Here is a 26,904-nt window from a genome sequence, read left to right on the forward strand (position 1 = left end):
ATTAATACATATCCTTATATTCCCTCTGGACTTCTGTCTCTCTCTAATCCTAACTGATATATTGATTTGGCAGGGAGGAGAGCAAACATTTACTCTCTTTTTACTCAGCAAGCCGAGTGTTTGAGCGTAAATGAGTGTGTGTGTATGAGTGTGTGTGTGTGTCCACTCTGCCCTCCTGCCCCCGCTGTATTTGTCTATCTCTGTGTCATCCTCTGCTACTCAGGATTCCCACCAATAGCATTAAGGGAACTCGGCCGTCAGTCCAGTCCAGAATCAGTGGTTCATCCCTGTGTGGAGAGGAGTCCATTTTGTCCCTGAGCAGGATTAGCAGCCAATCCACAGTCGGAGAAGCGACAGCAGGCCTCCTCCTTTGGACAATGTAAGCGGCAACTTCATTCTCTCTACATTACATCTCTGCAAAACTTTTCTATTTGTTCAGACAGATTAAAATCATGTAAGTTCAGTTCAAGATTGATGCAGGGCTACAGAAATTAGAACTTTTGTGTAACTCAATGGGTACAGCAAGACACTACCGCTACCAGGCTTCAATCCAACTTCATTATCCCATTCTTTTTGCAGCCAGGTGAATGAAACAGACAAAAATGACAACACTAGTCCACAGCATGTATAAAAACGAAGGCAACAGCAGCGAAAATAACATTCCCTACAGTACATTCCATGTGTAGCTCAATGGGCAGAGCAAGGCACCAACACCTAGACATGACATGTACGCACTCACGATACTGTAATATCCTCCTCCATGCCTCTGTAGCGGCAAAGCAGAGCAAAGCGGAACCTCCAGCAGGATCAGACGATGAGGAGAGTGGGGCTGTGCGTGCTGGGCCTGCTGTGTCTCCACAGCTGGGTCCTGGGACAGGTACGGACCCAAGTCAGAGCTTCTAGCATTCTTGCTGGTACGGAATTCTGGTTTCATACGACTTGAAATCCTTTGCGATCGCTTGAAAGTGGCTGTTACGTCAGTATGTGGTTGTTTTGTACTACTTTTGTAGTTCTTTGTGTTTTTATTGAGGTTTCTGTTTTGGTGTCCTGGGGTGTCGGGGCAGGACCAGGAGGCGGCGGAGGTCCAGCCGGGCGTTCTGGTCTTTTGCGATGACTCCGCCGTAGAAAAGGCCGTCAGCAACGCTCTGGACAAGTTCAACGAGAAGGTGGTGGTCGGAAACAAGATGGCCCTCTATCAGATACTGTCAGCCAGCAAGGTACAGTGAAAAAGGAGATTAGAATAGATTTTCTTCCAGTACATAATTGGTTCAAACTACAAAATCTAGTTTGTAAAAGTCTTGGGTTAGGGTTTGGGTCTTTTACTCACTTGGGCTGTATTGTCTCACAGCAAAAACAATTCCTGATAATGTGTTATTCCTACTTCATTTTGAGGTACTAGTGAGACATTTTGAATCCATTTTCTTTTCCAAACGGCTCTAATTTTACATTTTTTTACTAGGAAATATTATCCCAGGTTCTTTCATTGCATCTTAATGGGATTTTAGGGTGAAGGGTTCCTGGCGTCTCAAAGAAAAAGATACTGTAAACTATAAAAGTACACAAGGAGCACTTTGCAATAGTGTTTTTCAGTCCTATTTCTTCATTGGCTTGGCAACATGGGAGAAAGTGATTGATTTTCCACAATGTCTGCATGCATTTATTTACTTATATACTTCAAAACTGAATTATTTCAGTGTTTCGGATGTGAATTGATTCAGAGGTTGTTGTTCCCTTTGAAAGTCTACACTCAACAGGACACTGTTGTAGTTGGAATGTGATGAAACTAATGGAACAAAAGCTGTGGGAAGATTACCAAGAGATTCTTGGAAAATATGCCGAGATACTTTGACCCCTGGTGCACTGTGATTGCATGTGTGTGTGTGTGTGTGCATATCTTTCTCTCCAGTCAGAGAATGGCTCAGACTCGGTGTACTCAGTACAGTTCAGCAGTAGGAAGAGCGACTGTCCGGCAGGGGGCGACAAACCCTGGACAGAGTGTGACTATCTGCCTGATGGGCCTAAGGTAATATTAATAATAATAAAAATAATAAAAAAATAATAAACTAAAAAAGCTGGACTCACCAGCGATGGCTGAACCTCTTCACCACCTCCACCCCACCACACACTAAGACATTTAGTTTACTGATGTCACTACATGATTGGGCATTGAAGTCTTGGGTAATGAAGTCTTCAAAATTCAAACAGTTCCCTCTTGCTGCCATTTGGGGCTGCCAACATGTGAAGTTAGTGCAGCTTTAATCTTTTAAAAGTGTTCACAATATCCCAACAAGCATAAACAGCATCAAAAAGTCCATAGCTAAAAGTATGTAGTGGTAGTTTGAGCAAAGTTATGAAGAGGATCATAATAAAAATCATAATCATAACATCTGCCCTGTTCCTACAGGAGCCCTGTCCATGCAACGCCACAGTCTCCATGACAGAGGCAGAAACAGAGACTACAGACGTTCACTGCCAGCTGGGTGAGTGAAGACAAGACACCTAATCCAATGTCAAGACAATTTCACTAAAATATTGTGCCAAAATTATTCCGAATTAAGTTTGATGAATTTGGATTGGATCGTTTTTTTGCAGTGAGACAAAAAAAATGATTTGAAAAAGTGTTTCCATATCTGGGTCACTTTAGGGACTGATTGATTTTTATTTTTGCCAGAAACTTGAACAGAATTTAAAATGAAGACTCTCTCCAGATCCTCTCAATAAGCTTCTTCGGCTTGGGACCTAATTTGAGACATAAAGTGGTGGCACCAGTGGCTCATTAAAACATATTACTTCTCTTGTCATGTGGGGTCCGCCAGGGGAAGTGGCCCATTTTAAGTCCCAAGAAAAACTTCACTAAAGCAAGTTATTTCCACAGTCTTTCAAGCATATGTCTGTTTTATCCAAGTTTGATCATAATACTGTGTTTGCTTCCAGCGGGGGATCGGCGGTGTGTCAATACAGTCTGCCATGACTCAATGCAATGTTCTGTGTATCTGTTTACCCGGGGAGAGCATATTTCTTATTAAGAAAACACTGATTCATTGAAGAAAATGTACACTGGTGGGCGAAGGGGATGAAGAGGCGGGCCGGTTGTGTAATATCAACACTATGTGCGGACAGGGAGAGCACAACATTAACTCATCCCAGCACAGAAGGCCGTGGTTTGGTCTAGACTTTAATCTGTTTGCCTAACGGGCCCGCTGTCTGCCAACCGAACGCCTACAGCAAATAGCTTCTGTGTTTTCCCTACCCTGTTTTCAACATGTTTTGCAACTAATTTCAAGGCTAGGCTTGGAATAAATCTCTGTATATTAAAGTAGCATCTGTGTGCGTCGGCAGGGCCGAGGCTTTGTTGAAGAATGTCATATAGCTTGTTACTTTTGGTGTTAAAATATGTTAATAATACAAAGTCAGCTGAATGCAGCATCAGCACTTGAAGGTGGAAGCTGCTCTGTAGTTCCGAAACTTTTTGCTTACTTGCACAATGTAACATAAAACTGGTGTCATCGCTTTCGCTAACAAGGAAAAACAGGATTCTGAGTAATGGGAGTCATGAATACTTGTGTATAGACTAGTTATCAATGACAGACTGTAGGTGTGCTGAGGCAGTAGAAAGGTTTCAGTGGGAATAAGATGGGGGATAGTTCTCAAGAATAGTTCTCGAGTCGACTGAGCATGTGCGCTCAGTCGACTTTCCCCTATTTTTTTCCCCCCTGGAGAGTTACCGTCTTCTTCTCTCTTCTGCTCTCTCACCTCCTCTCTGCTTCAATTTCTCTTTCACTTCTTCCCACCCACATCTCTCTCTCTCTCTCTGTCTCTCTCTAGCTGATCCCGTCGTCCCAGAGCGAGCTCCCTGTCTGGGCTGTCCTGAGGTGATTGACGAGACGTCCGAAGACCTGAGGGTTCCTCTCACCATGTCCATCGCCAAGTTCAACTCTATCTCCAACTCCAGTCACCTGTTCACCCTGAACGAAGTTGGCCACGCCACCAGACAGGTAGAGACTTGGGACAGATGGGGGGGGGGGGGGGGGGGTACTGTGGTTGTACTGGGCAGCTGAATGCTTACAACTGTAGGAACGTGAAGTGGGGCAATGCTGGAAGAATGATGAATGATGCTGGATGAATAAAGGTTTTTTTTGATGGTTTTTGAACATTTCCTTCTTTATATTTATCTCTGTCATAGCCTACTGCTTCTATTCAATTCACAGAAGGAAGAGAGCAGATCAGTTTATTTATTTTGCTTATTTTTTATTACATTACTGTGATTTGTACTTGTTAAATAGAAATATTCTTCTTAACCATTGTACTCTCTGAATATGTATTACTTCTTGTATACCTCCCAACCATTCCCCAAAGGGGATGAATTTATTCAATAAAAACTTGGTCACAAAAAATCAAACAAAACTCTCTTTCCATTCCTCCCCTCCCTGCAGGTGGTGGCAGGGTTCAGGTACAAGCTGAGCTTCGACATGAGGAAGAGCACCTGCTCCAAGGCCGAACACAAAGACCTCCATGACCTGTGTGTCCCCAACGATGAGGATGTGGTAGGCCTGCACACAAAACACATCTCACACATTATCATCGCTTATGTATTGATCAAGCTTCTTCTTTGACGTGGTGTACCTCTCTGTATGTATCTGTGTGTGTGTGTAGGAGCTGGCGAACTGTAACTCTACAGTGGATGTAGCACCGTGGCGATACGAGAACCAAGAGGCCAATGTAGAATGTGGACCAGGCCCACTGCCTCCCATGGTAAAACCCACTTTTCACTCAATAGTCTAATGTCAAACTAAGAAGCGACAGCATATAGCTTTACTTCACTTCATTGGCTACCAGTGCAGTTTACCATTAATTTTTAACATTTTATTGATCCCTTTACAGGAATACACAAAGTTTTTGGGAGATTGGCCCGTTGGCCAACTCACTTGTCAAATGATGAGAACACAGACACCAAAATCATCCATGTGTCCCTGGTAGATCATTGGCTCTGGTGCTCCATGCTAACACTTTAGCATCCACTAGGTTGAGTGATAGTAGGCGACTAGCATTATCTCAAATTAAGAAAATGAGAACTTGTAGCAGCTCTAAAGCTAAATGCTAAATAATCTTAAATGATTTGTGGCCAAGTTTTGTGTTGAAGATTGGTAAAAATTTACCACAAACGGTTTAGAGCTACCATGGGACTACTTTCCCTGTTTCCATAGGAAGTGAGTGTGATGGTCAATGGGAGACTGTTTACAGCTAAAGATCACTGAGCAGCGAATTAATACATTGTTTCTCACCTGAAAGAGTTGCAGAAATAAACCTGGCTACATCAGCTGCATTAAGTTTAGGATTTTGAAATGTATGAATCTAGAGGCCATATAATAAAAAACACTCACAACTTTTTATACTAAAAAAGGTCAGTCTTAAAGCAAGTCACCAACTATCACTCAATATATGCTAAAGTGTTAATATTGCCAATGATCAACCGGAGACACATGGATGATTTTGGTGTCTATGTTCTCATCACTTAATGGGTAAACTGACCAAAGCTAATCTCCAAAAACTTGGTGTGTTCCCTTGAGGCATGTTTTGGACTAGTACCTAGTTATATCTCTGACCTTCTAAGCCCTTATCAGTGTGGTGTTGCTGGAGATCCTCAGGCAGTTCCACTGTTTGTTACATCGTCTAGGCTGAAGACGTAGGGTGACAGAGGTTTTCTCCATCAGGGTCCCTAACCTCTTTTACAACCTGCCCGACGAGATCAGGCTGTATTATGTTACCGATTTCACTTCAAAATTAGTCCTCCGTAACAGAACAGTTGAGAACAGCACATAAAAGCAGGAAAATGTTGGGGAAAAGCATCTTCATCTCTGATCTCAGAAGTTGTCTTGAACTTTATCTCAAGAATCCGAAATGTGTACATTCACGGTCCCGTTTATAAAAGATGAACTTGGATTTCATCTTCAACTCGATCTTAATCAGTTTTTGGAATATTCTCCCTTTTCAAATTGTGCATACAGCTGCTTTCAAACAACTGAAAAGAAATGAGGCATGCACCTTCCATCTGTTCTTCCCTTCTCAGTTATTTACCAGGCGTCGTCCCCCCGGCTGGTCTCCGCTCCGGAACGTCATCAACTTCCAACAGGTCGACGCCTCCTCCTCCTCTCCCACCACTTCGCCTCCCGCCACCACCGCTGCAACCAAGGAGGAGTCTTCCGAGGAGGAGGACCCGGCAGCCACTAACCCCGCGCCCACCAAAGCTGCAGATCCTGTGGCCGATAGCCCGTTCCACTGCCCGTCCAAGCCCTGGAAAGAGTTCAGCCCAGTCCAGCCCACTGCGACTGCAGACCCTGCCGCCACAGAATCGGCCTCCAGCCTGCCACCAGCAGACGGGGCCTTCAGCGATCTGGACCTGGTGGGATAGAGCAGCGCTTTTCACACTTCTTCTCAGGGAAACCACATTATATTCAAAATTCTAAAAATTTCGGGTTATCACGTAGGCCAGTCTATCAAAATGTACCCTCTCAGTTAGGCAAACACTAGTCTGGAATATTGTATTTAGCCCATCTCATATTGCAAAGATTTTGGAGGTTTTGCTGCTGAAATCCCCAGTTTCTCAAAATATATTGAGGATCCATTTCCCCGCAACCCAGTTTTGGGCCCTGAAAGTCTTCAAAAAGCACTGGGATAAAAGGACTGAATGGTCCCAGAGCTCTGCATCTATGATTTATACAGGAACAGAAAATCACTTTTAACTATGTGATAAAAGCCTTATCTTTTTCTTGCTGGTTAAGCAGGGAAAACCTGAGTCACAGAAGGTAACAAATCAGATTTTCTTGTTCTAGTGTAAATCAAGCTAGCGACTGATTAAGAGCTCTGGGTGTCTATCAGAGACCCGAGAACAAGGAGAACATATTTGTATTGGAAAACTGTCAATCTCTTCCCTGACTTCCACCGAGAGATACATACCTTTAATTCCATGATATTCCAAAAAATTCCATGACCAGTGGGAACCCTGTAAACAAAACAAAATAAAGCATTTCAATTGTTACAGTTGGATGTTATGGAAAAAAACATTACATTACTTCAAAATGCTTCCTGTCAATTACACATTGCAGTATTCAATAAAAAGATTTTGTAAAGAGGCCTGTTGTGCAGTCAAATTCCAGTCTAACGGTGTGGGGGACAGCGCAAGAGCAAACAGACGGATGAATGTTTAACTGAGCTTTATTTGTACATCTTCACAAAGCACTCAGACGACCAGTCAGTCAGTCAGTCAGTCAGTCAGTCAGTCAGTCAGGGTACAAAGCTTTACTCTGTAAACAAGGAGCCAAATGAAACACAATATACATTTCTGAATAAAAATGCAGGTTATTGTGGGGTTGGAGTTGTCCTGGTAACTGTTACTACAGGGAGTAAACTTAAGGCATTAATTAATAAACATTCATATGGCTGCTTCGCAGACCAAGTAAAAAAACAAAAACAAACAAAAAACAAACAAGTTAGCGAGAACAAGAATATTTATCATCTTTACCCAAACTCATGCAGGTTGGCTGTGAGATACGTTGGCCCGTTGTACATTCATAGTATAGGTTAAGGTTATGACAGCATGGCAAACATTATGGAAATATATTAATGATACTGTGCTGCAGTTGAGAGTGCTGCATACAGACAAGCACGTGAAACCATAGCAGACCAAGGGAGAGTGTGGGATTTTTCAGAAGACTAATCAATGATCAATAATCTGAATGATCCCTGGACCATATTCATACAAGTGCAGGAGTACTGTCCTAGGATCATAGCTCAGGTCACATGATTGTATTAACAGGGGCAAGTTGGAGAGGGGATGAAGGCAAATGGGATTTCTCTGATAATCAACAATTCCCCTTGCCACCAAACCCACTCCCTCTGTTAAATTTCAATGAATCACAGAGTGTATATCAGCAGTTATATCCAATATAGATAAGAGATACTTAATACTGGGCCTGGTTGAGGATCAATAGCCAATGTCCAAGGCATCACTAATTATACTTAACAAACTAGGAGATACAGTGATTCTGTATGAGCATGTGGCACTCCTAGAACCTGCAGACTTTTTTTTTTTTTACCTGAAACTATGATGAGCAGATTTGTGAATATGGGCCTGGGATTTCATTGTTGAGCTTTTTTGATCGTCTCAATAGTTTAGCGGGACTTAAATAAACAACGGGTGCCATCATAGCCCTTCACTTCAGATTTCCTGAATTAATTCAGCACCAAAGTTGTCAGCCCAGACAACTTTTAAACATGAGCGTGCTCTGAGAAGAATGTGAGAACTATAACTTCGGTTTTTGACCTCATGTTTAATTAGTCCTAATTAATCATTCCCGAAAGAATTTAGATTAAGATCCTTTGTCATAGTTCTCATTGTACCCTGATCTTTGAAATTTGGCAACGAGAGCAACTTTGGTGACAAACCTTCATTAGTTCAAGAAATGTTAGTCTTTTCACTCTGAAATGTCGGGCTCTGGCATCAACAACATTCAATACCAGTATCAAAGAGCCTATACACAATGCTTTAACCTTCAGTGCTTACATACTGTACAAGCCACACTCCTACACACATCCACACACACACCCACACACAAAGTACTAAACACCGCACTCCTCATATCAACTTTAAACTGACAACATACAACTGTGGTTCAGATTCATGACATTTCAAGTAAAACATTTACAACTGAAGTATGAAAAAAGTTTTTCATTTCCCTCCATTTTTTTCCTTACAAACGATGCAAAAAGTAGAGCATCTCATTTTTTTTTTTCTTCTCTGGCACAGACCAGCGTGTTGAAAAAAGGCTTACAAAACATTTACAGACTGTCACTGCGACAGTGTCATTGCACACGGACACATGGACAAATACGTAGAGTGTGGATTTCACTGGGGCCTGCCCATGAAGCTCTGCAACCTGTACAGAAAGACAATGAATGCATGTGCGCACACACACACACACACACACACACACACACACACACACACACACACAAACAATTCGGAGGATTGAGAAAGATAAGGCTAATAATACTACAGGCTTGTCATACATCAAACATAGAAAAAGAGGTTAGAGACTGTAACTGTACATACATACTGTGTTAATGCTGCTTCAAAATGTACATACATACTGGTTATGCTGCTTGAGAAACATGCATGCTAGGCTAAGGTTCTTCCTGTAGTGTCCTTCAGGACAAAAAGGCATTGAGAACTAGAAATTTAAGTGCAAACCCTCATCAATTTTATAGGTCTGTAACTGATTTGACTTACTGCAAAATGCAACCCCTGCATTAGCTTTCACAGGCCTCAATAACACCAGAGTTGGCAAGTTTGGCAACGCAGGACAAGTGGATAAACTATGTATTGTACAGTGGCACTGCATCTGACATTATAAATATGAAGAAAATAATGCAAAAACACATACTAAGATACTGAGTGCACATAAGGTCCATGTTTGCAATTAAATACATTCTACCCATTAATGCTGCAGTAATATGACACACATACACGTCTGTTGGGAACCACACTGCTCAGGTCAAAACAGACCACAACTTTGGCTTTTCAGTACAATCAACAGATAGACTGGGCAAGTGTTGGCTCTCTTTTCAGTTGACAGATTAACGCCTTCATACTGTAAGGCTGCTAAGATAATAATGTAGCTATGTGCATCCAAATGTCTTAGCTAGATGTAAGATACAAAGCGAGGGTTGGGGGCTTGTGACTCTGTGGCACCTATCTGACAGTGCGTTGTAAATTACTACATTCTCTCTTCAGCTGAGTAGTTCTCAATTCAATTGGCTAAGCCCTACTGTAGGCTGCCATTCAAGGTGCTGTGTTTAGCATTAAAGACAATCAATTGAGTTGATTTGAGAAAAATTACAAAAGACTTAACATACATACAGATTTTGGGCCAGTACTGGGGGATTTAAGTTTAACAAGACAGTTGTGGGTCTGCTGTAAACCATTTGGCTCACATGGGAAAAAAACGCTACATGCACAAATGTTTCCATTGGGGAGAAATCTAAAAATCCAGGCTTCTAACAATGTCAGTTTCATGGGTTTTACAGTGCCTGGGTTAGGGGTTTCATTCCTTGTGTTGCTCAATGGTGAGAGCATCAAATATTGCAGGGGTTATGGGCTCAGTGTATGGTGTTCTGGATAAAGGTACTCACCAAGTATTATGATGACAAGTTACAATACACTTTGTCTATGCATCATTTTTTTAAAGACATTCTAATGAAGGTTCTGCTTAAAACCATAAACGTGGCGTGGTCAGAAATACAAAAAGTACACTATGTGCCACTATGGTTTACTTGCTACAACTTGCTTAGTTAGTGAAGCCAACTGTGCAGCGCTGAGTAGTGTGCAGTGTTGCAGAGTGTTGTGCTGTGACGCCAAGGCATTTCATAGACAGGAAGACATGACGTTACCCTGGTCCTCTGCTCGCTGACAAAACAGACAGCCAGAGGCTAAAGAGGACAGGTCCTATTATTCAGAAAACATGTGAGATGGGCGCTTTCACTCTTGCAGTTGTGCATCCCCAAACTAATTAAACTTTACAAATTCCTAGTAAGGCTGCAAAGTAGCCACAGTAGAACAAGGGACACTGTGACATCAAGTGAAAGTGATCTAGGATCCCCGGTAAGGTCTGATGAGATGCTGAACTTAACAGTGACTAGAGGCATGTAGGCGTCGGAGCAGCACTCCTATTTTACGAATACGAGCCAAGCTCTACAATCAAGAAAGGGGGGGGGGTGCACTCATGGTAGGCAGAAGAAGGAAGAAGCTCCAACTGAGAGGTAAGCACAATTACAAAAAAACGACAAATATATTTACAAACAATGGAGTGATTGTGGAGGAGTGGAGTCAGGGTTTTTACCACTGTAGAAACTGAAAATAAAACTAGATACATAAATAAATTTTAAAAAGTCATAATAAATCTGTATATTATTCTGGTGTTTTTCTAAGTGCTGTTTTTGATGGTGAGGCATCATCACCCGGGAGTTTATAAGAGCGTACGGCTGCACCACCAGCAAATGTTCCCAAGGGGGGGAACATGGAGGCAGAGGGATACTGCAGAGCTGGGAAATTCCCTCACAGACGGTTAAAGTCGGGATTGGAGGTGGGGAAGCTGATACGAAGTCAGCTCACAAGGGCAACTTCACCACGTTAGATGGTGGAAGACTGTACAGCGGTAGCCATCATAGAAGCCCTCCCCCCATACTCATGGGCATCAATCCGGCACCGTGAATGTTACACAGTTGAGCAAAACTGGTATTTTGTAAGACAATTCCGCTCCTTCTGCCTTCTGGGTGCTGAAAACGGAGCAAAACTTCAATTTTCCACACACCTCCTCTCTGGGGTGGAGCCACAGTGCGGCAATAATACAGCAGTAGTGCAGCAAGTGGGACTTGTACAATGGCTACATTATGTAGCTAGGCAGATTGATCTTCTTTGCGTTGTTCTGTTCAGTTTGTATTTTTCCTCAGTGAGCAGCAGGGTAGGTAAGGTAGGTAGGTAAGACATCCTTGGTTACCCAGTTTTTCCTTTTTTCCCCCCAAACCGAGGAAGGTCAGTAGCCAGTGCAAGCACCAGCCTAGTAAATGCTAGCCGAGGAGAGGGCACGTCCGCACCGGGACGTGAAGAAGAAGAAGTGGAACATTTGCAAGACGACATCTTCTTGTAGACCCGGAACAAGCAGAGAGGGATGCAGCTACATCGTCAGGACAACAACACAAAGGAAGGTAATAATGCAGGGAAATGCAGGGAAATTTCTGTTAAAAAAATAAATGGAACTGCTGTGTCCAAAAAGTCTTAATCCTGTCAGACAAAAAGATGAAAAATCCCATCACTGGGTTAGCAGTTCCTGGTGTCGGTAGTCATAGTGAACTTAAAAAAAATCTGTAAGCGACTAATGCTTGGTGGTTGGAGGTTAGACGGCTGGAACTTAACCAGTCTGTTGACAGTAGCGAATACTCCATGGTGCGATTGGTAGCTTGTGTGTGCGTACAGCATATTAGTTTAGTGCATGCTGTCTAATAGTATGAAATATCCAGTCCATCTTGGTGGTCCATCCTCCATGGTGAGCATCATTCATCTGCTTCATAAAGTAGTCCAACGCCTCCTGCATAAAGCAGAGCAAAACAGAAGAGAAGACAATGGATACAGTGTAGACTGCAAGAGAACAGAACAGGACGCAGTAAACAGGATAACTGTCTAAGACCTCAATAACTATTTCAGAAATACTAATACATTTTTACACCCCAACTTCGCATAATTTAGGACTATTCATGGACCCACAGATACCCTGGTAGAAAGGATTAGATTTGAACAAAACAGATGTGACCACAGAGAAAAGCCTGTGTACCTGCTCGGTTTTCTCCAGGGCCAGTGTCTTCCTAATGTAGGCGATGTCGTCGAATGACTGCAGCTCGGGCATGCCGGAGCCCAGCATCATGGAGAAGAGGTTGATGAACAGGTTGGCATGCTGCCGGATGGCCAGGTAGGCCTTGTAACACATTTCCTGGAACCTGGAGGGAGACAGGAAAAAGGGAAAGTGAGATACTGCGAGAGAAAGAGAGAAATAATGATAATGGATGGTTTCTACATAGCAAGCTAGCGGTGCTAGATTATCCCACATAGTTCATCAGCCAGCTCATCAAGAGGAGTGACAAGTGCTGGGGCATGAACTTGCCCAACTGGGGGGAGTAAGGCACTGCCAAGGCAAAAAAAAATTGCATATTGTAGCTTTAAGATGCTTTTTGAAAAGCTGCTGTCTTTGTTCCATTCCAATTCATTTCCAAGGTCAACACCAAATCTGTTTGATTACAATGGTAACAAAAGTGTTTTTCCCCTTTAATGACATAGTTAAAGAAAAGCAGAGGAGCAAAACAGTACGTGCCATTCACTGAATCTTTCCAAGGCCATCAGCATTATGTTGATAAAGGTCCTCTTTAATTATATTGGTGTAGACAATGTGCTGCATTCCATGCGCTGATAATAAAGTCCTATGATGCTGAACTGACACATGGACTTCTATTCAATCATCTCTTTGTAAAGAGTTGAAGAGAGGCAGAAACGCAGAACAGGGATGGTTCTATTCAGAGAAGAGGAGAAAAGAGGAGAAGAGAAGAGAAGAGAAGAGAAGAGAAGACAAGAGAAGAGAAGACAAGAGAAGAGAAGAGAAGCGATAGTACCTTTCAAACTCTCTGGTCTTGGTGCACTCCTGGGTTCCCTTGCTGATGACGATGAGGAAGTCTTGTGTCAGCACGAAGGGAACTCTCTCCCTCTTATAACCAAATTTCTTCTTCTTGTGATCCAGGAAATGGCCAAAATCTATATGGAACAACTAGAATAGAGAAGAACAAACATTTACACAGAATGACAACATCAAGCATTATAAACATAAAGCATTATTCACGATGCACCGATCTGAGTAATACACAGTAAGTGAAAATAAAAATTCTCTTTATGTGGTGAATGAAAATACAATTGTTTATTCCAAAAAGCCCTATTCACAGCATATATTTATAACAACATTACTTCATTCTTTTTTTCCTGTGAGTGACAGTGACAAATTTTGCTCTGACTTTGAAGGTGGAACTGCCTCACTCCTGGTATTATTCTGACTGTCTGGCTGGCTTCCTTCTCCTCCACACTCAGCACTGCCGGAGAAACGTTAGCTTGGCACAGCTGACAGTATGAATTGCCACACTGCAGACATTTTCCTCCCACAGGAAAAGCATTTTATTACACCAAAGGGTATTTGGGAGCTGGATCGGCAGTGATCCCGATACAACAGAAACTATCACTGCACCTCTACATTATTCTCTATGCTACACCATTAGTCTGTACAGAAGAGAAAGAAAAGATTAGAAAATGAACAAAATCCTAATGGAACAACTGAAAACATTGATAAGTAATACTCAAGTGTAGTAAAGGAGTAAGTAAAGAAAAGACGAAAGTGGGCAAAAACGTTGTGTGGTGTGCTGTGTTGTGTGTGTGTGTGTGTGTGTGTGTAGGGATACCTGTCCGTCATCCTTGACCATAATGTTGCTGTTGTGCCTGTCCCCTATACCAAGGATAAATGTAGCTACACAGTAGCCAGCACACGACCTCGTAAACAGATCCACAGCCATGTCATACCTGTGCGCACACACACACACACACACACACACACACACACACACACACACACGGGGACAGCAGTTCATTTCAAGCTAGGTTTGACACCATAAAGTTTGTATTTTAAAAATGATGAAAAGTGAATGTTTAAATAGTATGCACTGCAAAATGAATGGGGGAAATGTAAACTAGAGGTAGACAGAAGTAAAGGGGCTGCAACTTATACTTATGAAGCAGAGATGCTGTAAACATGTTAGGAGAAAAAACTCACATCTCGCCCTTGTTCTTGTCCTTTAGCCACTGATGCAGGGTGTTTGAGTTGAACTGCAGCGCCCCCTTCAGGCCTCCTTTACACTGGATCTGCATGATGGTGTGGGAGCTGCGCACTACCTCAATGAGACCCACACAGTCTCCTAATGAAAGACAGCCATAGGGCAGCATCCTGGACACACATACACACCGCGTTAAAAAGATGATATTGTAGGTACTACAAACTACATCAATAACAATGACATAGTGTCCTTGGAATAGAAAGCTATATGCCACAGACACATACATACTTACAACAGATTTTCTCAGTCCCACACACCTTGAGATAGGAAGGGTGAAAGAGAGATAGACAAAAAAAAAGTGAAAGAAAGAGAGAAAGAAAGGAAGGAAGGGGAGAGAGAGAGAGAGAGAGAGAGAGAGAGAGAGAGAGAAGAGGAAACGAGTGTAGTACCGTAGGTCCAGTCCCTGGTTCTGCCAAATGTTCTCCATGATTCTGATAATTTGCAGAGTCAGCATGTCCTGACGCAAGTCTACAGCACAGACAAAAAAAATAGTTATGGCTATCGACATTGAAAAAGGAGGCTTTGACGGGCTGTGTGTGTATGTGTGTGTGTGTGTGTGCGTGTGTGTTACCATCTCCGTTTTTGAAGATGATCTCGTTGTTCTGAAAGAGCAGTTCTGACATGATGTCAGGATTCTCCCAGTTCAACCACAATGGCCTCTTCGCTGATGACATGATCCTGCATTCATCTAACCTACACACACACACATACAGATTGTTACATAATACCCTAAATTAGATTAGTAGTAGAACTGAGTGTCATAACTCATTATTTCATTACCATATGATTTTGTGGAAAGATAATAAATGATAATATTGAATTACTGCCCAGCTCTATCTCACACACACATGCACATACAAACACTCACACACCCTCAATCTCACAACACAACCTTATTCACACGTATGCACACCACCTACACACCAGCACATACAGTATATGCACTTCTGCGTACGCGCAGACACACACACACACACACACACACACACACACACACACACACTTCCTGACCTCAGGTTTCCCAGTTGGTGTGCAGGGTTGAGAGGAGAGGTGAAGTTCTGCAGAGCGTCCATGTAGTCCGGTCTCTTCATCTGGTCCACTAGAAACCGCATCTGGACCTCCACAACACACACACACACATACAAATCACACAAGTACGTGCAAACTCACACAGAATACCCCCTGCTAAGAGCTCTTCATTCAAGGCTGATGATTTTCTGAACTTCTTTACAAATAAGATTGACTCAATTAGAGATAAAATCACTGGTCCACACTCTTCTCAGAATGATGGCTGTGAACTCTCCAATACTTTGATGGATGCAGGCACTGTGACTCGGACCAACTGCACTCTTTCACAGTTTGAAATAATTTCCCCTGAGGCCTTTACCAGCCTGGTAACTGCTTCCAAACCTACAACCTGCATATTAGACCCTATACCATCTAATCTTTTTAAGGAACTGTTTCCTGTTTTAAATAGTCCTATTCTTAATATTATCAATAAGTCACTTTCCGTGGGCTCTGTGCCCTTAGCTTTTAAAACTGCCATTATTAAACTGCTGCTCAAAAAACCTAACATTGATCCAATTTGACAATTATAGACCAATTTCCAATCTTCCTTTTATGTCGAAATTACTTGAAAGGGCTGTCGCTGATCAACTTACTGCCTACTTATCCAACAACAATCTTTTTGATAAATTTCAATCTGGCTTTCGGTCCCGTCATTCTACTGAAACTGCCTTGACCAGAGTAGTCAATGATCTACTAATTACTCTTGATTCTGACTTAACATCATTGCTGCTGATTCTTGACTTGAGTGCAGCTTTTGACACCGTGGACCACAGCATACTTCTAAACCGCTTGGAGAAGCATATTGGTCTTCAGCTTGTTCAGAATGCTGCAGCTAGAATCTTGACAAAGACTAAAAAATTTGATCATATAACACCCATTCTGGCCTCTCTTCACTGGTTACCAGTGCAAGCTAGAGCTGATTTTAAGGTTCTTCTTTTAACTTATAAGGCTTTGCATGGACTTGCACCACCGTACTTATCTGAGCTAATTATACAATATATACCGGCACGCCCTCTTTGCTCTCTCAATGCTGGTCTCCTGGTCATTCCCTCAGCTAACAAAAAATCAGTTGGCTTCAGAGCATTTGCCTACCGTGCCCCTTATCTGTGGAATGGACTTCCATTACATGTTAAAGAAGCAAGCTCAGTTGAAATATTTAAATCAAGACTGAAAACCCACCTTTATTCGCTTCATTATAGCCTACCCTAGAATTACAACTTCAGTCGGGTCTATCACCTTTTTAAACATCCTTTTAATGTTGTTGTTTTTACTGTGGTTGTTTTACTTTAATATTCAAACATCCTTTTAACATTGATGTTTTCAATGTGGTTGTTTTATTTTAACTATTTTATTTTTTTTGCTGTATGTTTTGTCCTATGTATTTTTTTAAATTGTAAAGTGTATTGGGACCATGCTTCATGGTGATTCTGCACTTAAATAAAAATTGATTGATTGATTGATTTACACATAAGTGTGCATGCATGTACCCACATACACACACACACACACACACATACAGAAAATCCTTTCAAACTGACTGCATTTGTGTGTTTTTTTTTAACATGGGCAGTGGTGGCCTAAAGGTTAGAGAAGCGAGCTTGTGACCGGAAGGTTGTCGGTTCAATCCCCCAGACCAGCAGGATAAATCTGGGTGGGGAAAGTGAAAAGCAGCGCTTGCCCCTCCCTCATTACCACCACTGAGGTGCCCTTGAGCAAGGCCCTTAACCCCAACCGCTCCAGTGGAGCTGCTCAGTGGCCAGCAGATCAGACTGTGGTTGTACTGATCAGCTTCCAGGTGTGAATGTGTGTGAATGTGATCAGGGCGTTCCTGAAAAAGAGAGCATTGCTCTCAGTGAAACTCCCCTGAATAAATAAAGGTGAAAAAAAAACAAAAAAAACATGGAAGATATTTACCATACTGTATGTGGATAAATATGTTAGGGATGGTCATGAGTAGTCGAATACTCACATGGGTAATGCACAATAATTACTAAATTTATTAATTCCTTCTGTTATGTAATGAGTTCTTCACAGTCTTGCCTGAACACCAATGGTTAACGGGCCATTTTTTTAAATAATTAGGATTAATGACTTTAATCAGTGGTGTGTGGCACAGCCAGTTGAGTAGAAAATGATTTGGATTACAGGCTCAATTAACTGGAGTAGCCACCAATAAGACCCTGGAAGCCGGCGTAAATGCCGCATCGAAAGCATTGCAGTGATCTATTAACACTCTCTTTAGGGAGGACTGCTGCCCTACAGACGCAGACCAAACCCGATAGAAGTGAACTTCAATGAGCCATGCATCCCACCCAAACAAAATCCACGTCAGTGACGGCAGAGGAGCGAAAACTGTTTCCAGACCTGTTCCAGGACCCCGGCTCTCCTGCAACCTCCATGCTGAGAGGGTTTTCCACCAGAGACCATAGTCTCTCAGAACACAATAGTGATTTAACCTATATCCAGCTCATAAAGCTTTTACATTTGCCGTTTTAAACACCCGGTGTCTGATAGCTCTTTCCCAGGAAAAATCCCAATGGTTTGGAAAGAGAATTACCACTTTAAACTGCAAATCAAACGTGTGTTCCTGTGTGTGTCTGTGTGTGTGTCCACCTTCCTTACCTTCTGCGTCTCGTCCTTCTTCTCCTGCTTGAGGATGTCGGTGAGGTTGATGAGTTTCTCCATGGCTTCTACCTGCCTGCTCAGGTGTTTGAGGTACATGCCACAGGCCCTACAGTAGGACTCTAACAGCAACCCAAACCGCTGGCTCACCGTTTTATTGTGCATCTCTGACCTGAGAGGGACAGAAACATAGACATAAACATATATACACAAAGAGAAGGGGGAGGCAGCAGACAGAGAGAATGAGAAGCAGGGAGGCAAGATGAGAACAGTAGGGATCACAAGAACGTATAGAGGAATTATTGTTTTTAGCTTGGTGCAAAGAAAGAGAGAGAGGCAGGTGCATAGACAAATCAATCGGGACGGTGACTCACTTGAGATGCCAGAAGAAGAAGTGCCCTATCCTTTGATTCGTCAGGGCCTTTTTGAGGAGGAAGCGGACCAGGGGATTGTCAAGATACTGCTCGTACTTTAAAACCTAGAAGAAGTGAGGAGAAAGAAAGGTCAAGAGGAGATGCGGGGAGAGGAGGCTCAGGGGCCTGGTTGCTTAGCAAGCTAACTTTGGGCTTAAGCCTGGCTTTTCAGTGACTCACAAACACAAATGTTAGTAATCAAATTCCCACTTGTACAGTCTACTTTGAAATTTACTTTCAAAGTAGAACTTCAAATTGTCAGCAGCATATGTTTACATAACCCTACGACTGCTCACAGTCTAGTTTAGCCTATTGCTTTCATTGTTTTATCATTTTTTTTCTACTATTTTTATTGCATATTTTATACTCCATATGTGTGTTTATATTCTACTTCATTTTCCCTGCTGAATAATAATACTTTTTCCACTGCAACGACCCATAGTGATCAACAGTATCATCTTATTTCTAATACGCTGACTATACCCAAAGATACCCTGACTATGTTGAACTTGCTTCGTGAGACAGGCCCCAGGTTGGCCATTTCAGAGACTAGTTTTCCCTACATTGGATGAGCCCTGACGTTACGTTAGTCCTACCTGTACAAGCTGAATGAGGTACTGGGACAGTTTGTCGTCAGTCAGGTATTTGTCGAGGCATCGGACAGCAAAGTGTCTGACCATGGGGTCAGGATAGTTACAGTCCAACAACTCCATGGCCTGCTCAGGACGGATAGACGGCCATTCCTTTAGCAGGCAGTACATCTGGGAAACACACACACACACACACACACACACAGACAAAAAAATCTGAAAGAATACTCTATATACTAACAATAGAAACATATTTGAATGAACAGACATTTGATCAGCAGGTGGCAAATCTACAGGGAAACCCAAAATAAAGAAGCAGATTTGTGATTTTGCAAGCTACAGCTAGCTAACTAAAAGCTACTTCCAACATAATGTAAAGAATACACATCCAAACATTAAAACAAAAAAGGAGGTTTTTCCTCAGATGCTGACAAGAGTAGTCAAAGATGGAGCAGATGGAATCGTTCTTTGTGAACAGAAGGGGACAGCTACACGTTCAACAGGCTTTGCCTCTTGTATTCACATGCCAGCCACCAAAGATACAAACAAAACAAAAAAGTTAAATCCATTTTAAATATAACTATAACACATATTTATAAGGAGTTTTTGCAATTGCTAAACTGTCCCCATCTCTCTTTAACTCTGCTCCTTCCCTTATTTTAGAGATTGAACTTTGACATGTAGGAGTGTTTATATGGTGAACCGATAAGAAGTGGCATAGCGCTACCTGTGCTACTTCATCTCTGGAGTTCCATTTGACCGCCAGGAGGATCTTGGGAAGGATCTCAGGGATGTTCATACAGTAGTGCCTGGTAGAGGGAGAGTGGGAGGACAACTAATGCGTTAGCTTACATCCCAGTTAAGGTTGTACTGACAAGTTGTTTATGTGCATCTTTATAAAGCAGTAAGTACTGTGTGTACCTGTGTCTCCAGAGGAAGTCTTTCTCCTGCTCAGTGATTTCTGACAGCGGGTCTCTGTTACTCAGCTGTCTCAGCTGCTCTATGTCGCTCTCTGTCAAGGCGTGGTCTCTGGCCACACGATTGCTCTGGAATACAATATAAACAATATCGTTTCAAATACTGCATTTCATTATTAACCTGGCCTGGCATCATATTATGCAAATTGCTCTGTCAGGCCCTGGTCCCTTGCCATACAGTCACTATGGAACACAGCACACAGATAATACGTTATTATTAACCTCTTTGAGCATCATAGGTTATTATATTAACAACTGCCGTCACTTTTGTGTCACTCTGTTAGAATGTTTGGTTACATGTTTCTTGAGGAATAAAACACAGAAAATACATCTAAATATTAACCTAAGCTAAAGTCGTACTATATAGAGTATACACCTCAACGTTGCTCTCTGACTTTGCATTACTTTGGAATAAAGTGCATTAAGATATAACACTTTACTGCAGAGGCTCTAAACCTTTACTATTATTCGGGATAGGAAATTGCCACCAGACAAATGCTGATGAATTTTGGTGATGGCTGGTGAGTCTACTAAGTAGACACTTTGTCTAGTAGATCTCACCACTGCATGTCACCATTCATTATCTGGAGGTTTCGGAAAATCTAAAATTATACTTGGTGAGAAATAGTGAAAGTGGCAGGTGAATTCTGGAGTTATTATTTGCTGTGGCTGGTAGATTAAAAAAACTTCCTGTACTGACAGTACCAATGTAGGGATGCAAAAATAGGTTTGCAAACCATTTAGGTCCCTCACCCATAGTTTAAGAAACTAACACATTACTGCATTGCAGTACATTTATAGCCAAATAACAAACCCTCGTCTGTCTGGACACAGTCATCCAACCATGCAGTTACTTTGAACTACAAATAGAGCTTGAAACATTTGCATTAGTCATCCATTAAGACCCATTATTGTTAAGGAAGCCTCTCAAACCACTCAAGTTACAGATAAAGGAACGACTTAATATACCACATTAAGCCACCGTCATAAATAAATCAACACAGCATGGTCCAGTTGTCTCACATCACACAGTATCTGGTGGACCTGTGACAACATACCACATTAAACCAGTATGCATGCTCACATTATCTTGGTCATTGTCCTGTTTGTATGGTATCCCCATATCAGAGGGATGTAATGGTAAATTACATTAAAACAACACAATTATATTGAATATTTTAACATATCACATTGGCTGTACAGTATGGCCTCCATTTAAGATCCCACTTTGTGTATGGACTCTACTCTCCCATTCTCAGCTGCCACTTTTGCTTCACTGAACATCAGTGGCCAGTCAGTTTGTGCCCGTGAAAAACAAATTCTCAAAGAAGTGAGTCTAGACTCTGATCTCTGATATGCCACAGACAGATCGTGAACACATTTTAACAAAGTGCAAAGCTTCCAAACACCAGCCTAACATGTAACTTTTTTAGGCTGTCTGATGCTTCACGCGTGGCTGGATGTGCATGAGCTGCAGACATGTCATCCATGTACCTCGGTGTTCATGCTTCTCGTGCTTCTAAAACTCCAGCACTTAGTGGTGCTGTAGAAAAATTCAGCTTTCCATATTCCCAAACAAGAAACAAGAACACCGGAACTGGACAGTAGTTCCGGTTCCCCTTTGTTCAGCCAATCCTGGACGGAAGGGTAACTTAAGTCCTTAGAGGGCAAAATGACAACACCTTTACAGACTGGATCCTCTACATTTTAGAGAAACTGAATGATGAACGTCTAGTGTTCGTAGTTTCGGAAAATGGATATACAGCATTTTGGAAAATTAACTCTTCAGATAGTTTTAGTTATGAACTCCAGTGATCTTTGTGTTCGTCCAACAGAGATATAACCAAGCTTCAGGGGAAAAAACCCATTAAGGGCAGATAGAAGTAGTGCACATATTGAAACTGAGGGCAGGGTAAGGTTCACTGGGACTGGATTCATCCTGCGGGCTTCCAATTGCTTATGGATGATTTAAATGATGGTGTCCTCATAGCGCATAATACTATGAAGAGCTGAATGAGCTGATCGCATCTCACATTCGAAACACGCGTCATGAATAAGTTAACACGTTGTGTCACGCTGTTCACATCTCACCATATGCGGTAACTCCAACCGCACATCCATCACATCAGAAGTCATGGTCTCATGCCACACATAATGTAGAAATCTGATAAGACTTAGCATCACAAACACCATCATGAATAACTGAACACAGTGTCTTTGGCGCTATTGTGTTGCATGAACAGTGTTGGGGCCAACCCAGTCATGGCGTTGAGTTTATGAGTATTTAACCACCTTTTTTATTAAGTGAATAGTAATATTAAAGTCATTTTACCAAACACTAATGTTACTTTCATGAGAAAACTGAGCCCTTAATTAAACTGATTGAAATTTCAATTATTTTCTATTGTCGTTAACAATAAGTCAAAGCAATTAGTCTCTGCCTCTTCTACGATGGATTTCTCCCTGTATGATTGTTGAACGTCTCTTGGTGCAAAATGGCGGCTCTAGAAAGAAGCCCTCGCTCTTTTATTCTGAAGGACTGACACCAAAACCTCTGTGTGATGCAACATTTGACGCAACATTTGGCCAGGTATCCGTGGGAATAACACACCATTAAACAACAAAATGTGCCTAGAAATAGGATTTTTAGGATGGTGGATGGATTTTACTTTAAAGAGGAAAAAGAAATACCTTGGCCAAACTTCTTGTCAGCATTACCAAACTGATAGATGAGCAACCATAGCTCTTTTTTTTTCATTTCAATAAGTTTGTGAAAATAACTTAAAGGTAATTAAAATTGTAATATAACATTACTCTCCACAGAGTAATACAGTCATATAACTAAACATTGACTTCAAAAAAGTAATATATTACGCACTATTTTAAAGTGATATACTTCACACTGTACACCATAGTAAATTCACTAAAGATCTATTTACACTGTAACCATAATTACATGTAATCATCAAATTGTCTTACACCGCATATAGAGATGTATTCACATTACATACAAAATACCATCATAAATAACTGAACAGATAGTCTCATTACATGTAGTATCTTCACCGGAGATACAAACACACCTCACAGTGGGTCAACATAAATCATTGCCAAACTATCTCAGGCCACACAAGGGTCTGATGAAAGGTGAAATTCAAACACCATGAATGACTTACATCTTCTCACGTTAGTCACTCTGTGCCGCACCATATGCTAAATATACAAGAGATCCCATTTCATGTAGCATTAATGCAGGTGAGTGCTTGACCCCTCTCTCTTTCTTACTCGTTATATTTTTTGTTTTTCTTCAACAGGTGTATGAAGGTTGAGTTGTATTGTATAGTGTTTTTTACGTCTGAAACATATGTGTGAATCTGCCTCTGTGGATTCAGGTCTCACTCACAAAAGAATGTTTATCTCACCAGGACAGAGCTGGTTAAATAAACATTAAATAAAATTGAAAAAATGATAAATCAAGGTCCCATTGTCTCATTGGCAGGAGGCATCCTATTACAAGCACCATCAATCTCCAGACATCCCAGGTCCTGTCTCAATTTACCAAGTTGGATAAGGTTCCTGCATTTAAAAACAGTTCTAGCAGGTACAGACAGAGTTGAATGGATTCCATCTTTTTGGTAATCCATCGGTAATTAGCTGTACGATACAGTTGCTTCATAAAATGAGCGATAATCAGCTGGGAGTATAATAGTCAGCTAATGTTGCAGTAGCAAGTTAGCTAATGCTAGCCCCATCAGCTTATACGAGAGGGAAAGACATGAAAACATTTAGTGCCTGAAAAAAATGAGATACTGGGCTTATTAAATTAAAGGTCAACAACAATGAGGCTACGTTTCAAACTTTGCCTTTCCATTCAGTGTGTGTTGACACCATAGACTGTAGAAAATAATGGACGAAGTGAATTAAACGTCATCCACTGACTTTCTACTGGCCTGTCTAAAGCCCGGGAAGTGGGGTTTCTGGGAGCTGACACGTATTTTTGGAGCCAGAGTTTGGCAGTAGAGTAAAAGAGTGGAGCAGGTGGAGTCTGCAGGAAAAGGCAACCCATACTGCCCTATATGGTCACCCATGTGTAGCCTGGAGCTGTTGCCATTGCCAAGGACAAGACTTAAGCAGACACGCCCCCTTATGTGCCCTGAAATTCACGCTATTATAACCATTACTTCTTGTAAGAAAACCCTAAGTTTCTACAAAGAAGACAGGCCTTGTAGTTGGGGGTTAGTGCACATTACCAGGTTGTTACCTTTGTGTAAGACAACAACGCTTGACTGACAATTACCAACCATGTGGTGGATTGTTATGAAGCAATTATGAGCACTAAGATACCTGTCCAGAAACACTGTAGTTGAAGACCAGTTACCTAGTAATGGTCACTAACCGTGTGATTAGCTCTTTGTGTTAGTTACCATTACATTACATAACACAACCCTTAGGGCTACTTACCAGTGGTAAGCGGTTAGTAGTGGCAAGTCACCTGACCAGAGAGGTTGTAGTCAAAGAACGTGTCTCTAGAGATGGCACTGTTAGCTTGCTCTTCTACTGAGCTCCTTACCTCCCCATTACCCAGCTCAGCCCTTGTTGCAAGTTACCAGCCCATTGGTTAGTGGTTGACCTGTGCTGGTAGTTACCTGTCCAGAGAGGTTGTAGTTGAACCCCAGTTCCCTTGAGATAGTCCAGTTGGAGTGATCCTCTACAGCTGTCATATCTGGGTATTTGACTGGACTACTGAAGTGGTCAAACTCCAGCTCCAGGCATGGCGTTTCCTAGACAACAGAGAATAAACAGAAGATTAACAGTTAAGATTAATCATCTCACTGTGTAAATTGGCGGTATATCCCAGTCAAATTTGCAAGTCAGTGTTTCCCATTGACTCCCATGTACATTACAGTGCTTTTTTTATAAGTTGTCTTGGTCCTAGATTCCTAAAAAATATCTATGCATAGAGAATAATAGCAGTGGTAAAAAACTAGGCTTGGCACTAGTGGTAATGAAACTCATCACTAGGACTGTGTAGACTTACAACCAATCTTTAACATGGGCTTAACTGATGACTGGGTACCTTATTGGTGTAGAACAAGATCTATGTCACTGGGGTTGAACTCTGATGTGTACCTTAATAGGTTTAGAACAAATATGTTGTATGTAGATTATTGGAGTTTAGAACCTATGTAATCATGAGGTTGGTATACCTTATTGGGGTTGGAGCCGGTGACCCCTATGGGGTTGAGCAGGTCTTCAAGGCCGTGGGGGACAGGCCAGAGGTTCAGAGCCATCTTGTTGGCCACCAGGGTGTGGGTGTAGTCAAACAGGTTGACATTCCCCCAGGCCAGGGGACAGTGTTCCTAGAGGGAGAGAGGGAGGGGGAGAGGGAAGGGGAGACAGAGAGTATTGTCTACTATTAGTTGATTGGACAATCCTAGTAAAAAATATAAAATGAAAGAATGGCTTCAATTCAGATGCAAGTTGTCTACTTGCATAGAAATTCATTTCTTTATTGCTATTGTATCCCAAATTGTTAATCAATGTGTGAAGAATAAAAACAAAATAAGGCAGATTCATTTATCGGACTATGGATGAGGTATGTCCATCCATTTTTATAAAAGGGATAGTTGTGGTCCTCAGTTCCAATAAACACATACCTGTGACTATAACAGTGAATTGAAATATTAATGCGCTCTTCTCTCATACCACTACTTATGTGTCGCTTAGTAACCATATTGTTTAGCTACTGTTCAAGAACTAGGCCTGTACTGCTTGGCGGAAGGATAACATTTAATGATTATTTAATTATCCATTAAAAATAAATGATTTATTGAACATTTGCATTCCATTGATACAATGGTGTGTTGCCACAGTTTTTTAAAAGCAATAAGCAACGCAGTGCTGTGCCTCTTAGCTGTTCTAAAATCACTGTAAAGCACAGCCTCTCCTGGCTTATTGCTTAAATGCAACACACACAATAATAGAGCCAACAGAGAGGAACAGATTTGGGACAATTGTACGCTCCCAAATCTGCAGAGAAAACCATTGCCAAGCTTTGTTACCAGTGTCCAACTTCATTAAGGTTTCCTCATGTCGAGGACAGAACAAGAGGAGCACTAGCTCAAACAAAAGTCTACATAACAATAAAATACTTGATACAATACCTAAATCTTTTTTCTAAAGGAAATTCAGCTTGCAAAGCCAGGACAGTAAACACAGTGTTCATGACATACATAGTGGACAACACAATATACAGTATAACATTCACAAGTTAACATTCACAGTTACATTTTCAGTCTGGTCTGGTCAGTCTAGCAATGCACGTGGAAGGCTGGTGAAAAAAAAGAAGTGTTTAAAGAGAATCTGGGTTTTCCCCCTTATGGCCAACTTGGATGTTCTTGTCAGACCGTCTGAAAGGATATTTGACAAAAAACTGTGTCTTTTTCTTTGTGTATGGTTTCTGAATGCATTACAATAGTGTCCTTTCCTAAGGCTTGTGAATGGGCTCCAATAAAGATCATAAAGATTGATCTTTCAACTGCAATTCCACGTGCCTCCCCAAAAAGCGAGGGAAATCCCTTTGAATAAATCTTTTACAATTTAACCAACTGAACAACTGCTATTGTTGTATGTTTAAGATAACATCTTAATCTTTAGGGTGAGTCTTCACTAAGGGGCAGTGGTGGAACCAGGTGACAAAGGGCGACATGGGGAGGCAGACAGAGTTACATGCAGACAGCCAGTCAAAACGCACCTATTTAT

At 41.7% G+C, this 26,904-nt stretch overlaps 2 protein-coding genes across 2 annotated transcripts in view; one reads left to right on the forward strand and one right to left on the reverse strand.

Moving 5' to 3' along the window:
• The first annotated feature begins 814 nt into the window (after window positions 1-814).
• On the forward strand, window positions 815-6,409 carry kng1 (kininogen 1). The gene is made up of 8 exons (XM_071901684.1): window positions 815-877; window positions 1,071-1,217; window positions 1,907-2,023; window positions 2,405-2,480; window positions 3,826-3,995; window positions 4,434-4,544; window positions 4,654-4,752; window positions 6,068-6,409. Exons 1-8 carry the CDS (start codon window positions 815-817, stop codon window positions 6,407-6,409), a joined length of 1,125 nt encoding a protein of 374 aa, XP_071757785.1.
• A 4,459-nt stretch (window positions 6,410-10,868) lies between these two features.
• The window catches only part of LOC139913621 (phosphatidylinositol 4,5-bisphosphate 3-kinase catalytic subunit alpha isoform), a 28,475-nt gene continuing 12,439 nt past the window's right edge, over window positions 10,869-26,904 (reverse strand). Inside the window, exons 12-26 of the mRNA XM_071901682.2 lie at window positions 25,350-25,502; window positions 24,789-24,923; window positions 20,087-20,211; window positions 19,893-19,974; window positions 19,172-19,336; window positions 18,537-18,640; window positions 18,163-18,334; window positions 15,484-15,590; window positions 15,044-15,165; window positions 14,862-14,940; window positions 14,412-14,582; window positions 14,044-14,161; window positions 13,213-13,364; window positions 12,384-12,546; window positions 10,869-12,140 (exon numbers count right to left, since the gene is read on the reverse strand). Coding sequence (XP_071757783.1) covers window positions 12,033-12,140; window positions 12,384-12,546; window positions 13,213-13,364; window positions 14,044-14,161; window positions 14,412-14,582; window positions 14,862-14,940; window positions 15,044-15,165; window positions 15,484-15,590; window positions 18,163-18,334; window positions 18,537-18,640; window positions 19,172-19,336; window positions 19,893-19,974; window positions 20,087-20,211; window positions 24,789-24,923; window positions 25,350-25,502 — 1,956 coding nt within the window. The 3' untranslated portion in view covers window positions 10,869-12,032. The remainder of the gene's footprint in view (window positions 12,141-12,383; window positions 12,547-13,212; window positions 13,365-14,043; window positions 14,162-14,411; window positions 14,583-14,861; window positions 14,941-15,043; window positions 15,166-15,483; window positions 15,591-18,162; window positions 18,335-18,536; window positions 18,641-19,171; window positions 19,337-19,892; window positions 19,975-20,086; window positions 20,212-24,788; window positions 24,924-25,349; window positions 25,503-26,904) is intronic.

This window comes from Centroberyx gerrardi, chromosome 9 (assembly GCF_048128805.1).
Source record: "Centroberyx gerrardi isolate f3 chromosome 9, fCenGer3.hap1.cur.20231027, whole genome shotgun sequence".
Lineage (NCBI taxonomy): Eukaryota > Metazoa > Chordata > Actinopteri > Beryciformes > Berycidae > Centroberyx > Centroberyx gerrardi.

What these genes read in the sequence shown, in the direction of transcription:
- kng1 (XM_071901684.1), top strand. Translation starts at nt 815, where the DNA reads ATGAGGAGAGTGGGGCTGTGCGTGCTGGGCCTGCTGTGTCTCCACAGC. An exon ending in AGATACTGTCAGCCAGCAAG is followed by an intron (nt 1,218 to 1,906) that starts GTACAGTGAAAA and finishes CTTTCTCTCCAG; the next exon opens with TCAGAGAATGGCTCAGACTC. An exon ending in TTGGCCACGCCACCAGACAG is followed by an intron (nt 3,996 to 4,433) that starts GTAGAGACTTGG and finishes CCCTCCCTGCAG; the next exon opens with GTGGTGGCAGGGTTCAGGTA.